The 17073-nt window shown below is 38.7% G+C and overlaps 3 protein-coding genes across 3 annotated transcripts; 2 read left to right on the top strand and 1 right to left on the bottom strand.

Moving 5' to 3' along the window:
- Positions 1-3285: 3285 nt before the first annotated feature.
- LOC107187060 lies at positions 3286-4746 on the top strand. Its single transcript, XM_015575055.1, has 2 exons — positions 3286-3663; positions 4370-4746. Exons 1-2 carry the CDS (start codon positions 3292-3294, stop codon positions 4463-4465), a joined length of 468 nt encoding a protein of 155 aa, XP_015430541.1. The 5' UTR covers positions 3286-3291; the 3' UTR covers positions 4466-4746.
- Positions 4747-5411: 665 nt separating this feature from the next.
- Positions 5412-10984, bottom strand: LOC107186942. The gene is made up of 6 exons (XM_015574914.1): positions 10787-10984; positions 9177-9190; positions 8937-9079; positions 8121-8318; positions 7007-7215; positions 5412-5591 (listed from the first exon to the last, which is right to left on the bottom strand). Exons 1-6 carry the CDS (start codon positions 10982-10984, stop codon positions 5412-5414), a joined length of 942 nt encoding a protein of 313 aa, XP_015430400.1.
- A 3171-nt stretch (positions 10985-14155) lies between these two features.
- Positions 14156-16803, top strand: LOC107186941. Its single transcript, XM_015574913.1, has 2 exons — positions 14156-14319; positions 14698-16803. The coding sequence occupies exons 1-2, from the start codon at positions 14156-14158 to the stop codon at positions 16478-16480; spliced, it is 1947 nt and encodes a 648-aa protein (XP_015430399.1). The 3' UTR covers positions 16481-16803.
- The last annotated feature ends 270 nt before the right edge of the window (positions 16804-17073 follow it).

The following is a 17073-nucleotide window of genomic DNA, read 5'->3' as shown; positions in this document are numbered from 1 at the left end:
CAGGGAATTAATCTATGTTCTTTAAGCTTCAATCTGAATGCTTGGTCAAGGCGAGTGCTGTCAGCATAACGTTGGAAGAGTTGTCCAAAGTGAACTGAGCGGGGTACGCATGACGAGATACAGTGTCAACCGGTACAAACAAATGTGATGTTGTAAATTTACTTGTAATTACTGGTTTGCAGCCGTTAGAGAGTATTAATCTACGTTTCAAGCATTCAGATTGAAGCTTAAAGTACATAGATTAATTCTCTGTCATTGATAATAACAATAAACAACCAGAACACTGTTAAAATCGCATTTAATCGCGGAGTACCATTGTTTTTTCGACCGGTGGCGCCATCCATGGCAATTCGCTCAAACTGCTAGCCAAATCATACCGACAAGTGAGTGAAAATTCCTAATGATAGAAAAATCTGAATATCTTAATAATTAGGCGCTTCAAATGAAAGCAGTTAGTCTCAAATTACTCCTGACGATCCTATGCATCGACCCAATACTGCAGAACCCCACAATCGGAAGAATTATTTCTGTCAACACGACATACATGTATCAACAATGGTAGAAATAATTTGCCTAATTGTAGGGTTCTGCTCCATTCGTTCGAAGCATTGAATCGTGGGGAATATTTTAAGACTAGTAACCTTAAATTCCAGCTCTTAAGTACTGAGATATTCGCATTTTTCTATTATTAAGAATTTTCACTCACTTGTCGGTATGATTTGGCTAGCAGTTTGAGCGAATCTCCACGGGTGGCGCCACCAGTCAATAAGTGATACCACGTTCTCACCTCACGGGGTCTTTGACGCCTCCACCTGGGGTTCTATGACCCCACGCCTCAAGAGACACGGGATGTTCAGTGATATTTCGTTGGCCTCCGGAACAATTAGATGTATACGTATGGACTACACATTCATAACTTGGAACTTAAGCATTTGCTTAAGAATAAGTAGTGACTATGAATCCCGGCCATAGACTGCAGCTTCTCGTGGAAACAGTTAAAACAAACGATCACGGTAACACGTGCTTGCTGATGTATAAAGTTCGTACAGTTATCGACCTGGAATATCCAAGCAAACCGCGGCGAATAATGGATCTTCGGAAAGTTTCAAATCGACGTTTACGTGGGATCTAACACAACTATTTGGCAAAAGACATTCAAAGAAATGATTAAATTGAAATATAATACATTCGTTAAATAATTAAATATACGAATAAATATATATAAATTAGTCGATAAATTATTAATTATCGACGTTGCAAATTACTTAAAACAAGTTTTCCATTAAATTCTCTTGCTTCTATCAGCTAAAAACGTGATTAAATCTTACAACATCTACATTCCGTTAACAATTCAATTGTATTGTATCCATATAAAACATTTTGTTTATATAAAGCTTAATTTTAATTCATTTTTAACAATGTTTACTTGCAATTACATTAAAAAATAATCCTCCCCAATGGTTGCGGGACGGCTCTTTCCGAAATGAAGGACAGAAAACTTTTTACTCTTCTATTAATTAAGATACATACAGTGCGTAGCATTCTGCGACGGTGTAACGCATAATTAATTAACCGTATCTCCGGCTTGTACCTTGTGTTTGCAAGAAAGTACACACGATATTTATAAAACCCGTGAAATTTCGTTACTCGGAAACAGATTCTGTCGGACAGGGAAGGATGGGAGGTAGCAGAGGCGCCACTTCGTTCTCATACGTGTTTCCAAAACTAATTTCCTACACGTCGGCTCATTAAAATAATTATGTTATTCACGTAACAGTCATTATACTTTCGTTACACCCGGCAACAAGCTTCTCGTGTGCGTTCTATCGCACTCTCCTCTTACCATTGATCCCCCGCTCGAATAAAGCTGTCGATTCTCCTTAAATTGTTCCCTAACCTCGAAAAGTACCTCTATCTCGACGGTGATTGCACCTCCATTATGGTATTTTATTTGAACGAACGAAACAAGTGAAAGTAAAGAGGGTTGAAATAGAACCATTCAGCCACCTATGAACCCTTGTTCTAGCTTAAGGATCGAGTATGTTATAACAGAACCACGTGACATAACCTATTTCAAAGTTTTCCAGAAACTCCACGCGATTACTCTGGGATCGATTTAAAGAAATTCAGTGAAACGTATTTTTCCTTGAAAAAGTAAAGAAGTTTTTCAACCATTTAGATTCCCTCCAAAAAGATACTGTCAAGTATACTTAAAATATTATGTCTGTCAGTAAGTCTACTATCCACTTCCTGGACCAATTAATATAAAAATAAATGACTCCGAGTGATCCCCCGCCCACTACCTATCGCGCAAAGTTCCTAAACCTATACAAAGTCCCTTAATACCTTCATAAAAATTCCCCCGAGCGGTGGTTAAATGTGTCCAGGTTATCCGACAAAGTGACGAAAGTGCTCCTCCGAGACTACATGATCATCCTGAGAGAAGAACTTTCTCGAAATGTCCTCATACTGGACACATTACTCACTGAAGATTTTATCCCCTATGGAACTTTGTCAACCTTTCACCATACTGCAGCTGGATATCCACTTGATCAGGTCCACTTTTCACAGCTGGACCCGACCTTTCCCTAGTTTCTTTCAAAATTGTTTTTAACCCTCATCCGTCCTTCGTTTTCCCAACTTAATTTGTCCCTCGCTGTCAAATTGACCAAGTGGTAAAAATTAATATAACGAAATTATAAATAGTTAAATTTGCAAATTCTTTAAAGTAAAAGTCACGATGGGTCCGCCAAATTTATCTACGCATGAAAGAGTAACGTCAATTCTTAGGAGAAAACTGTGTCAAATTAACAACAAGCGACGGGACGAGGGTTAATGTATTTCGTCAAAGTCGAAAATGTTTTTAAAACTCTATCATTTTATAATATATATTATATTGTGATTTTCTCTTCGCGTTGTTTTTAATTAATTTTGCAAAACATATTACAATTTTTTTTTGAGATTTAAAAAAACAGTCACCTCCAACGTATATATCTTACTTCGTTACTTCAATTTTTAATGAATATTAAATTTCTCATAAAACAAAAGCGTTTTGTTATTCAACAGATGCCAACAAAGGAAATTTAACCTCACTGTAAAATATTACATTTCGAAATAATGATAAATAAGTGACAGAATCCATTGTTCCTTCTCGACTTCACGATCCTCTATTGCGTCACACGACGAAGTTACCGTCACGCAGATACAGCCGGAAGCGTCCAATCTCTCGTGCGAGGTATATAAACCACAGGCTGGATGTGAGACGCACCTGGAACAGGCGTGAAGTCCAAAATGTCGGGCGCAAGCGTGCTTCTATTAATAGCATTCTTGCTGGTCCCATGTTTGACGCTGAACGTTCTGCGTAGATACGAGTCGGAGTGCAGACTGCAAGTGGGGCCAGGTCCTTGTCAAAGGGCCTGCGAGCTGGAAAAGATCGGGCTCACGAAGGACGGGAAATTCAACGTGACTCGAGCCATGGGAATGGTGGACCAAGGGGGACTGGAATTATATCCGGACAACAAGAGAAATTTACTGAAGGCAGCGCTCCACGTCTGCCACAGGGAGATCATGCCCGAGCAAAGTTTGGACAATTGCTCCGCCGCCTCCGCGGTGTACTATTGCGTCCGAGGACTCCTTCGGCCGGAGAAGTTGTATCAAAAAGAGGTATAAGTATATACTTAAGAGGGAATTTGGGTAACCCGAAAATTCCGATTCCTTTTTGACCCTAGAACTACCGACGATAAACGCATGTTTGCTTCGATCGGTCGAGAAACGTGAGAAACTTTTGAAAATTTAGAAATTCACTAGTTTCTTCACTTTCATATTGTAATAAAAGGTGCAGGAGATCTGAGGACATGTATTGTCATAACTAGACTGCGGATTTTTATGCAGAATGAAATTTTCTAAAGTAATTTATAAAGACATGAGCGAATGTAGGAATTTAGTTTTCCTCTTAAGTGTCTTATTGAGTTCAAAATAAAATAGAGAACTCGTTGGATCCAATGAAACTTCTGTCTTTTATTGTATTTCACAGAGCCCTATAGGCTGTAAATGCATAAAATCCGCAGTCTAGTCATAACATTTTTTTATGTTAAACTCTGTGGATGGAACAACGGATAATTTTTCTATTTGCGAATTACTATTTTGACTATATCCCCATCATTTTATTTCTTAATTTATTAGATTATACGCGGTGGGAATAATGGTCCTTGATCATTTGGCCCTGAATCAAGTGATCAAGAGACATCCTTTATCACAGAGTAGCTAAGTAATGGGATCTGGATAGCTATTCGCCTGTTCAAGTGAACGTGCAAACTAAGCAAAAAGTTGATTATCCATTAAAATTTATAAATTGTTCTAAATGTTTCAGATTCCATATAGAAGTTATGGCTGGAAATTGCTACCTTGTAGATGTGGAAAGTTTCGAGGATATTCTGGCCTAAATGATATCAGCTACCAGCAGTAAAGGACCGCAAGGAATTTCGGAAATTAACGGATTCTTTTGGGTTGTTTGTTAAATACAGCACATTTCTAACCTGGCACAGTGAAATAAATGTTTAAGATGCTTGAGAATTCGGTCTTGTTGAGTCGATACCGGTTGATTAGAAGGATGTTAACCTTCCATTCGTACTAATGCCGGTTAATACTGCCGCGAATCGATTGGAATTGGAAATAGCTGAATTGTATCCAGCCTGACCCTCGGTGGGTTCCGTAACGGGCATTTGTATAAATTCGGTATTAAAATGAAAATATTCCGAACCGCCCAGCCTTTTTATTCCACCAGGAAGCAATTACTTAATCCCATCTTTTCTAAGGCGCCTCCTCTCTGCCCTGGGTCCTTCGCATTCATTCGAGGCAAAGTACTTTACACTAAACACAGGTTCACGATGGGACAAAAGTCAGATTAAATTTTTATTTTTAATACGTCCTTCGTCGAGTAAATAATGGTCCTTTTTTCGTAACGGCCACGGGGCTTAAAAATGGCCACAGATGTTCCTCCTGTCCTAATGAATCGAGATCCCCCAGACAGCAAAGAGACTATGAAAAGAAAAAGAGTTAGCGTACCGTCAAAGGAATTTACCAACAACATCCTTGAGCCAGGAAGTTGAAACAGGACAAAAGAGGGACTTCCCGTAATCCCATTAATCATTGCTCTTCCGGTTTTGTTAACGAATCTCTTTCAAACGGGTGAACACGGTTCCTTTAACCAACGCTGGTCTCTCCTATTCATCGTGAAATTCGACATGCACCGCATACGATGGAAATTAACAGATGACTCGATTTTTAACTTCCTTTTTTCGCAACTGACAGCACTGGCATAGTTTAAAACGAGGATAAAAGGGAGACAGGTAATTGGTTTATTTCATCTATTTTTTCCTCCCGATGGATTTTCTCGAGAAGTTTGATTTTCCTCAAACCACTAGGCTGTCGTTTCCGTTTCTTAATCTCGCCGCCGTATTATCGGTGGCAGCATCCGTCGTCGATTCGATGTTACACGATCGATTTTCATTCGGCTGCAGTTGTTCAGGCGCTTCCGTAATTAATTCATTGAATCTGGTGGCCACTTGCTTCCATTTCACCAGGTCAGCTGGCTGAAATGGGAAACGATCGATCAGTCGCAGAAGAATCTGTATACGTGTGCGTATACTTTGACCCTATTGCCTATTGGATTCGATCATTGGTTTGCGCCCGTCTGAAAAGTCGATCTAGAATTGCCCTCGTGTCGAGTACAGTGACTTTATAGAAGGTCATGGACTGCCATATGATAGAGTCGGGTTTAAACTTAATGGGTTAACGCTCTAACCTTAATAAGTACAAGCTCTAAATAGGTTAAAGCTTCAGCCTTAATGGGCTAAGGCTTAATAGGTTATAGTTCTAATCTTAATAAGTTAAAACTCTAAATAGGTTAAGTCCCTAAACTTAATGGATTAAAGTTTTAACACCTTAATAGTTTAAGTCTCTAACGTTAATAGGTTAGAGTTGTAAGTAGGTTCAGGCTTCAACCTTCATAAGACCTAACACTTTAATAGGTTAAGACTTCAATCTTAATAAGTTAAAGCTCTAAATAGGTTAAGGCTCTAATCTTAGTAAGTTAATGCTCTAAATAGGTTAAGGCTCTAATCTTACTAGGTTAAGGCTCCAGTTTTAGTAAATTAATGCTCTAAATAGATTAAGGCTCTGAGTTTAATAGGTTACGGCCTAAGACTCTAACACTTTAATAGGTTAAGACTTCAATCTTAATAAGTTAAAGCTCTAAATTGGTTAAGGCTCTAATCTTAGTAAGTTAATACTCTAAATAGGTTAAGGCTCTAACCTTACTAGGTTAAGGCTCCAGTCTTAGTAAATTAATGCTCTAAATAGGTTAAGGCTCTAAGTTTAATAGGTTACGGCCTAAGACTCTAACACTTTAATAGGTTAAGACTTCAATCTTAATAAGTTAAAGCTCTAAATAGATTAAAGCTCTAATCTTAGTAAGTTAATGCTCTAAATATATTAAGGCTCTAAGTTTAATAGGTTACGGCCTAAGACTCTAACACTTTAATAGGTTAAGGCTTTAATCTTGAGGAAGTTATACCCCTGAAAAGGTAAGGCTCTAACTTTAACAGGTTAAATCTCTAAATGGATCAAGGCTCTAACCGTAATACAGTAAGTATCCACCAACCATATACATATGTAGATCCCAAGAAGTACCAGTTCAGGTCCCACAGACCAGCACAAGATGGAGATTTCATTCGTGTACACATACTATCCTAAATGACTAGACTGCGGATTTTATGCATTTATTGCCTATAGGGGTCTGTAAAATACAGTAAAATACAAAACTTTCATCAGTTCCAGTCAGTTTTCTAGTTCATTTCGAACCTAATATGATACTTAAGAAAATAAAGAAATTTCCACATTTGCTCTTCTCTGTATAAATTGCTTTAGAAAATACGATTTTGCATAAAAATCCGCAGTACATATTTGTCTAATTAGAGATCATCGGTTACAAGTTCGCAGGTCTTACCGTTAACGTGAAAAATACCGGGAGCAGCGCTATCGGAAGTGGCGAGCCGCGTAGTTCCGATCTCTCGGACGGCGGCCCGGAAAGTGTCAAGTGTCTCAGTAAATCAAGAAGCTCTGCCAACAGCTCCCCGTGACGTCCACCGACGTCCTGTCGTATCAATCCCAGCGCGTCCCTTGCGATCACGTGGGCGGTCACCCCTGGATTGTCAGCTGGTCGATGGAAAATTACCATTTAATGACCCCTCGTTCTTACGGCCCTTGTGATAGGGGTAGGGGAATTTATGGTAACCATTGGGTCGCGGCTAGGTGTTTCGTTACGTTCCCTACGTTTACCGTTCGGGTCTGTTCTTTGGTCTCTGCATGCAGATCCCCAGATAACACATGACGCCTTGAAGACGTCCATTTTACGGCTATTTTAAGTCTAACAAGGGAAGGCACGGAAGTGTCCCACTCCGATTTTGATGAAACTTCGTATGTCCGTTAAGCAGTCAAAAATAAGGGATACGTATTTTTTTTTATCGAATAAGACGCGACTTTAAGGGGTGAAACCACCTCTCGAAGTTTCGACCCGAAAGTACTATCTCGAAAACCAGAGGAGATACATGAAAACTTCTAATGGACGAGGTTTGCGGTTTTTTTTATGTAGAATAATATGGTGCTAACAAATTGTCCAAAATATAATTTGTTTATAACAACAAAATTTCGGATCGAAATTTCGAGGGGTGGTTTTACCACTTAAAGTCGCGTCTCAACCGATAAAAAAAAATACGTGTCCCTTATTTTTGACTGCTTAACAAACATTCGCGTATGCTAAAGGAAATTTCGAGTTTAAAGAATTGTAGAGACGTGGGTTTGAGGGTATTACAGAATTCCATTACGTTATTACATAACCTAAAAAAAGATTCATTTAGTATATTAATTTTCGGGACGATGTGTACATATAGTTAATAATTTAAGGTACATTTTGGTAAATATGGAAGGAACGTTTGTTTAGTTAAAAAAAAATAAATGATACTCGATGGTTTTTTTGGCGTATGCTAAAGGAGACTTTGAATTCGGAGTATTGTTAAAGATATATGTATAGGAGTTGCGCATTCAGGGAAGTACGGAATTACCCAAAAGGAGTTCCTGCACGTGCTGAGGCATCACTGGTTTCTTCAAATGGCCCAGGAAGAGCTGCAACGCTGCAGCGCACTCGAGGGCCGCGTTGTCATTGCCCAAATGAGGTTTCTCCCCCTTCTTTAGGGAATTTAGAATTCTCGTACGGATATCACGGCGTCCGGCTCGTCGAAACAGACCTTCCTCTCTGGCGTCTTGCGTGGAAAATATAAATTTTTCATCCTGTTTTTTGTAAATATTTACAATAAGGTAGCCACTTCCGATTTCGATGATTTTTCAATATGTTGTCAAGGTCATCACCCTGAGTTGTGTTGTAGAGGTTTTAGTTGGGGTCACCATTTGTAAAAAAAGTCACTCAGGAGGGTTACCTTGACAACATATGTCAAGGTCAAGGTCATTTTACTTATCAATACTATTAAAATACGATACTAAACATTTTTGATAATAACTATTTTAGAAACGATGAACCCGAGCTAAAATTAAAACCTTCAGAATATTAATCTGGATGATGACCTTGAGAAGATATTAAAAAATCATCGAAATCTAAGGTGGCTTTCTTATTGTAAATATTTATATACCCTGTTTTTTCCTTCCTTTCAATTAATCTTTTATCTACGAATTGGCTCTTGATTTGTTAATAATAAGTAGAAAACTGTGAATCTATAGGTGTGAATAAATGATTGAGAATTGAAGAAAGATGTTAGTTTCTACGTTGAGGAATCAAGGTTGCAGAGTCTTTGGGAAACTTTATTTATGTTGGTTTGTCATAATATTTGGAATAATTGTTTAAACGACGTGTTATTGTTACGTACGTTGTTTGAGGAAGTTTACGATCTGCTTGACCGCTTGCAACGACTTCTTCGATATTATGTCGTCGTCTGTGTCCCGCCTGCGAAGAAATCGATTCGAAGGTGAACGTTTGTCACAATATTTATCGAGACGGTGATCGAGGAAGCTTGATCAAACAGCACTTTTTTCGACAAATTAATAACATATTTTTTTTAAGTAAGTATTAAGGTCTATAGTATACTTTAAAATGTATAAACAATTACATCTTGTCACCATACTGTATTAAATTTTACATGTTTTAATTTCAATTAAATTTAATTCTAATTCATCTATTTTTATCGTTTCTTTAATGGAATTTTTATAAGACTATTGTTTTATTCTACTTTTAATTGTATTAAACTGTTGAGAAATAAAACATGTTAAGGCTCTCACTATAATTGCGAACCGTGTCGAATTTCCTATCGAATGTAAAGTTTGACAAACAAAATAAATTATTTACTATTTGCAAATAACGAATATATGGACTTCGCGTGTTATTCATCGATCATCCGGTTGAAATTGGCCCAATACCGTTTTCAAACAATATGTTCTTTAAATACTATATTTTTCCATCCGTTCTATATTTTTCCCCATACCTATACGAACCGTCCAATCATGAAAGTGGTGTAACTCCATTTTCCAGGAAGATTGAGTTAATAGCAATTATTCCGTTCACACGGTTACAATTGTGAACTTTTTTTATTTCGAAACAATTTACAGTCCGGATTTTTAACTGCCCATGTATATTGGTTGCTACAAGTTTCGTTGTTAAATTACAAAATCATTAATTATAATAATGGTGCAAGTCCACTTTCCGCAAAGTCCACTCAGAAATTAGCTAAACTACTTTAATATTCTAAGAGCCTTTCTGAGACACAAATAGGGTAAAAAAGGTGTTTAAGAAATAAACAAAAATAAATTGAAAAAATATGCGATTTATGAGGTATCTACTAAAATTAACATATTTATCTACAAAATGAATATGTACTTTTAAATTTAAATAATTTTAAATGAATACTTTAAATCAATATTTTCACGTTTTTTCAAATTTTAATATTCCCATCCAGTAAACGTATGTTCCACTATAAAAACTAATTTTATGAAAATAAAGTGTCATTACACGTGCTTAAATTATATTAAAAATGGAAACTCGATATATCGGCTCAAGGTATTTTTCGGAGATCCAAAAAGCCCATATACATATCGGCTTTAAGGTACCAAAAGGATTAGAAAGAAATAGTGCATTACTAATATTAGGAAAACAAAAACTGTCCAACTCTGCCAAACACTAATATCTACTTGCAACTTCATTAAATACTATAATCCATCGAAGATAACACATGATGCCCAATAACGCCTTAAAGACGGCTTAAAGGCGTCTTAGACTTAAAATAGCCGTAAAATAGGCGTCTTTAAGGCGTCATATGCTGGGAAAATGTCCCTCGACGATCGTAGCAATAGCCAGAGAACAACAACGGTTCTTGGTTTGTCTTCAGGCGAGTGCAGCATCATCGAAAAGTTTTCTACTCCGAAAATTGATTCGAAATGCAGGCAAACGACGATGAATTATTAATAGGAGCCAAGACCGAGATTTCGACGAAAATAATGTTTTCCTTCCAGCGACTTCGTTTGCGAATCGAAGAATAAATTTTCCAAGGACCGTCTAATATCCATTCGAATCGTCCAATTGCAGCATCATCGTGACGCAGTGGTAGATCACCATGACGTTCGTGCAGTGGTCCAGACGTTTCAACCGTGACGTTTCGCGATTACAGATACCGAACGCCACTTTTAGTAGATTTTTCCTGCTTCTGGAAGCATCATCGGAGCTTACGATGTCTTCCACCAGATCGAACAGTCGATCCACGTCGAAGACGCCATCTTTGATCACGTGGGATCGTTCCAATTCGCAGGCTGCTTGGCAGGGGTCCAGCGGTGAGTTCAACGCCATCTGGCAGGACTCGGCGGCACTGACGTCCGTCGCCAAGATGGCGATTGATAGTGCTATCAGAAGCAAATACACTTTGTACATTCTTGTTCTAGTTTGATTTTGAGTTTGACGTTTTTTCCCGATGTTTCGAGGTTTATGTAGGAGATGGATCCTGTCGAAATGGCGAACGTTGCACGCAACGTCGCGTGATATTGCGTTGTAGAGAATGGTAAATTGCGCTAGTTTGGAGATTCGACGGCGAGATAGAATTAGGGATAGAATTTGCTAACGCGAGGTGTAAAGTGTAATCCATACCGATCTGGAAATTAAGGTATGTTTTTTTATATAATTTTATTAGGATTAATTTGGTGGTTCAGCGATTTATAGAAACAATATATATTAAGTCGATAGAAGGTTATCTGTACAATTAAGATCGTAGATCACTGACCAATCTGGCCTCTGGGGTTTCAACTGGAAGCAACAATTATAATTATGTGGGATAAAATTAGTATTTTATCGTAGAATTCGAGTAAAACAGCTTTATCTGTTCTTTCGTAACTTAAGGAAAATGTAAAGTTGCACGGATGTAGTCATTGTATTATCAAGCGCAAGAATAAGTAATTCACTATTTTTTAAATCCAATTCGTCTTCCCGCCGTTTCTGTTCCCTTAAAAATGGCGGGCGTTGGAGAATATGAACAGATATTATTTAAGATACACAAAATTTATTGAATGTTATTTTTTAAAATCTACTTTTAATAAATATATTTGACAAAACATGCTTACTTATTGGTGCACCTGATGATTATGGAAAATATAGGATTCCATATTTTAGAAATGTAGATTCAATAATATTTCATCAGTCAAACATGGCGCCTTCGATTGAAGGGAATAATATCTATCTAAAATCATAACTAGAATATGGTTTACATAATGTTACGTTAATGAATATAATTGCATACTCAAAGGTCAACAATTCAATGAAAAATTAACAAAAGGAATCGTAATTATCACCGGAAGAGTATAAGACACTAACAACCGCGTAAATAAATGGATGCTACGAATTTAAAAAATTTCCGACGTTATAATTTAATGCACAAGAATAATTAGACTCTTTCAGTGAATAAACATTCCCCGGAGAACCGAAATGAATGTAGAATTTGTTGACTCGGTTACGGGTACCAACAGGTTCCGAGTAAAATACGAACTTCCATCGGACATTATTAAACAATTCTTTATAAAGCCATAAAAATCTGCAGTCCAATAGCAATACACAGCAGGAATTTATTATTACGGCTGCTGACATCTCAAACCGTCGCACAAAAGAATATCGCGAAACGATGAGTCCCTCTCTGTCCCGACGAATACTTACAACTGCGATTATAAAACGGCAAAAACACAGGGAGGATTATTTATTATTCATGATTTTTCGATGTTCAGCCAGCCGTGTAGTCGATACCTAATTTACTTTTATTTCCGACCGAACGACTGGTAATCCGAACACGCTATGGATTTTTTCACGGCGAAGCATAAAGTAACAAATATAATATAAATAATAACAGGGCCGGGGCTTGGTTGCTTGAAATGTCATCGCGCTGGGTTTGTTTTCTACTAGCTGACAAAGGTTCGGTTACGTCGGGAACATATACAGGATGAGTCAATAAGAATTACAGTGAATCCTCGATGAGTGTTCTAAGGCTCCGACGACATTGAAATTTTTATAAATAGGTCATTTTACGGGTCTTAAAATATTCTACCAGATGGTACGTAAAACAACATGTCTTTCTATTTGGAAAAACGAAGTTGACCTTCGTATGACCTCTACGCGTCCACCTATAAGAAAACTATTCTGATGAACGTTCGGTCAGACATTCTTTTCAGGGTTATGTTCAGGTGGCCTGTTTTAGGTGTACCAAATACAAGGAACTTCAGTTTTCTCGTTCCGCGCGTGTTTGTTTCGAAACCGACTTCGCGCGCAATTACGCTAATCATCGTTTTCTGCACAAGCAATTACGTGCACGCGGGCAAACGTAATTACGGTTATACTGCGTGGAGTTTATCTGTTGTATTAATAGGTTGAGCCATTAATATCTTATTTACCTTTTTTTAATTTCCTTCATTTGTAAACGATTTGCAATTAACCTATATTTGTCCATAATGTCGTTTGGATTATTATTAGACTGCGGAAGTTGCATTTATAGCGTCTCAGAGGTTTAAAAAACGCAATAAAACGAAGGTTCAAATAAAGTTTAATATTATTTATGTGTTATTTTAACGCAGTAAAGTCTTTAGTACTGAATTCAAAATTCTGTCCCATTTTAAGTTTAAATTGTGAATTTGCAACAATTGAAACTTCATAATTTCTATGAAAAGGGGAGTTTCCATGGACACTTAAAACAGCCTAAAATCGATCAATTATTATACCGATCGGATCATGTTTATTTACAATAGGTGTCACGGATTTTTCTTTTTTGAAAGAATTTTGGAACCTTTGGAGGAAGTTATTCACGGGGAAATAGAATAATTTACGCGATAATCTAATCAGGACGTACATTTTTTCGATCTTTCGTGTTGTTCCTCGTAACTATTTATTTAAACACGACGGAACTAGGGGATAATTGTGAGTTTGAAAAATTACGATAATCGTCCACTCGTGTTTGTTCGTCGACCGGAAGAACGAGAAATGACGCGTTGTTTATGCAGCCATCTTGAAAATTAAAGTTAGTTGCATAAATACCCGCCCATACGTACAGTACATTTTACATTAGTTAATTAATATTAAAATTTCACTGATAAAGTTTAATTGATGTTTGTAGAAATCTTGATTACCCAGAGATTATTTGTAAATTTTGGTATTCCGTAATTACGATGAAAAGGAGAGTTTCCATGAACACCTAAAACAGTCTAAAATCGATCGAATACAAGCCAAAACAGTCCGAGACCGCGATTCAAGCGTCTTTCGCAACGATTCTTCCTAAACAATATTACGAAAATTATTTTCCAAACAGAAATCCGTGTTCCATTTCCTCTCTTCCTTTCGCAAAGCCTCGGAATGTGGATCAAGGCCACCTTGACTCGCCTCTTTCGAACATCGATGAGTAAATGATCGAATCATCCCGATATCTTGCACCAACTGCGCGAATCTGATGCAACTATGGACAAAACAACAACAAATCTTACTAAAAAAGAGAAACAGTACAAATCACGTCCTTGTCGTTTTTTTTTACATATATAAGGCGACCACGATCAAGCCGACGCTTAATATCCCAGTAGCATGTTCGAGGGACACTTTCGAAGACGTGTTTTACTTTGTCTAGTCGTGAACGCGATCCTGGTTGCTGGATCGCCGCGGACCTACTCGAATGGTGTACCGAGACGGATCAGGCATGCTTCCTGTTCCTCGTGTCGCCGAGACCGCCCAAGCGCCCTGGCAAATTGGTAAGAAACCGGATGTGACGTGTGATCTTCCTTAGACGATCCACCAAGATAAACCAAAACCCAATGGCAACCGTATAAGAAATCGATCAATCGGATGAAACTACCTTTAAAAACCTTATCCAGGGAATTAGTTAAATGAAATTGTAGTAAAAAATAGAATCGAGTCGCTGCCGAGGCTAGTAATGACGTAAGAAGTCGATAAATCCGAAGAAAACTGACTTGAAATAGTCGAATCTACGGAATTTGTTGAATGAAATAACAGTAAAAAGTAGTATTGGGAGGTAAAACTTGTACTTGTGTAAAACTTGTGGAAGGTAAAACTAAACTCCAACAAAGTAAAAACGATTCATTTGTTTAAATAGTAAAACCTTTTTCCAGGTACGCGCCGCCATCTTCAGGCGAATACCGTGGCGGCGACTCAGAGACCAGCGGATGGCCCAGTGGCCAGCAGTTCCAACCAAGTGCCTCCTTTAATTCGAATCCCTATTCGTACAATCCCCCGAATCCGTACATCCGAGCCCCTGGAGGCCGAGGCGGCCCAGGGATCAACAGGTCCGGGGGCACCTGCAAACGCGAGAATCCCTTCGAGCCCAGGAACGTCAATTCTAACGTGGCTGCTGCACCAGCCGCCCCTGTTCACGGTCTAGTCACGCCAGCGACACCCTACCAGCCTCGCCGCCCGATGTCCAGGAGCCTGGATAGGTCCTCGTACAGAAAGCCTAACTTCCACGACCTGATCAAACGTCAGTTTGAGACGCCAGTGAACGAGGAATACCCTGAATACGATACTCCTATAGCGAGGCCTTCTTTGGAGGATCCTACAACGAAATTGGGCGTCGTCTACAGAGCTGACAAGCAGGATGTTGATCCTGATGAGGATGAACACGGCTATCTTTATCCGTCAGACTATCCTAGGCCACTGGACTTTCCTTTGCCTGATGAAAGGGGACAAGCACCTCAGATGGCTCAGAGGTTCGTTCAACCACACAGTGATCAGAGACAGTATGGTATGATTGATGGGTTTGGTCAGCCTCAAAGGGATCAGAGGGATTCCATCGTAGCTGATAGGTTTGGCCAGCCCCAGAGGGATCAGTCTAGGGACTACAATATGGCTGAGAGGTTCGTTCAGCCTCAAAGGGATCAGTCTAGGGATTCGATCATGCCTGACAGGTTCGTTCAACCTCAAAGAGATCAAAGGGATTCCATCATGGCTGACAGATTCGACCAGCCTCAAAGGGATCAGAGGGAATCCATCATGGCTGAAAGGTTCGTTCAAGCTCAAAGAGATCAAAGGGATTCCATCATGACTCACACATTCGACCAGCCTCAAAGGGATCAGAGGGAATCCATCATGCCTGAAAGGTTCGTTCAAGCTCAAAGAGATCAAAGGGATTCCATAATGGCTGACAGATTCGACCAGCCTCAAAGGGATCAGAGGGAATCCATCATGGCTGAAAGATTCGTTCAAGCTCAAAGAGATCAAAGGGATTCCATCATGACTGACAGATTCGACCAGCCTCAAAGGGATCAGAGGGAATCCATCATGGCTGAAAGGTTCGTTCAAGCTCAAAGAGATCAAAGGGATTCCATAATGGCTGACAGATTCGACCAGCCTCAAAGGGATCAGAGGGAATCCATCATGGCTGAAAGATTCGTTCAAGCTCAAAGAGATCAGAGGGATTCCATCATGGCTGAGAGGTTCGATCAGCCGAAAAGTGATCAGTCTAGGGACTACAGCATGGTGCATGTGCCAGAGGTCAGGTTCAACCCCTATAACCTACCACCGGAGCTGAACGTTCTGAAACTGATGCAGACGATCAACAGAGATGGAATCGTGGTCGGCAACGATAGCACGTGGGAGGACCAGAAACTGGAAGCTGAGAGGAGTTCGCCGAAGGTCGTGGAGAATGACGACGTGGAAGAGGCTGGGGCTGTTAAGGAGATGAATGACAGCGATCACGCTAATGGGGGCTTCGATTCGCAAGAGGAGAAGCTACCAGAGAAGTTCCAGGAGAGGAGGGATCTGGAGGATTGGGGAGTCCATGCGGAGAAGCTGGAGGTGCAGCAGGTTTCGATTTCCACGGAAAGTCTTCTGGTAGAATCTAGCACCGAATCTTCAATTCTTGACTTGTCCAATCGGGAATATAAACTGATGGCTTGATGTTTTGGTTGTGTATGTTGGACTCCATTAAAAGAGGCTAGGGAATTGTTGTTGTGTAATTGGATGCTAGCTAATTTTGTTGATAAGTTGTTTATATGGAATTGTGAGAACACAAACGTGTAGTGATTTAAGCATTTACCTAAAAATAGATTATACAAATTTTAGTATTCATTATATAAAGTATAAATCTGTGAGTCATTGAGTAGCTTTTGTCTACAGTTAGCAACCCTAGTCTCTTTCTACTGAATATTTTTATTGCATCATGCAAACGACTGTAATAATTGTACGAGCTTGAATAAAGATTATTATTATTGTAAGAATTTAACAATGTTTCATTATTTAAAATTTCGAGATGTCTCTTAAGGAATCATGTTATTATTAGTTCTGGTAACATGTAAGAAACAGCAATTAAAATAGATTTAAAATAATGTTGAATAGATTTTTAGCAGAAGTTAAACACTTTGTAAAAGTTCTACACAAGATGAAGCAGGAAATTTTCGATTATACAATCTTCCTATATAAACTACTGTACTTCATAAGCCTTCCATTGTTGAAAGAAACTTTTCATCTACTAGGAAGTTTGTAAAATAGTC

The sequence above is a fragment of the Dufourea novaeangliae genome, unplaced genomic scaffold (assembly GCF_001272555.1).
Source record: "Dufourea novaeangliae isolate 0120121106 unplaced genomic scaffold, ASM127255v1 scaffold96, whole genome shotgun sequence".
Lineage (NCBI taxonomy): Eukaryota > Metazoa > Arthropoda > Insecta > Hymenoptera > Halictidae > Dufourea > Dufourea novaeangliae.
The sequence above is the reverse complement of the archived record's forward strand: the minus strand, read 5'-3'. Positions and strand labels throughout refer to the sequence as shown.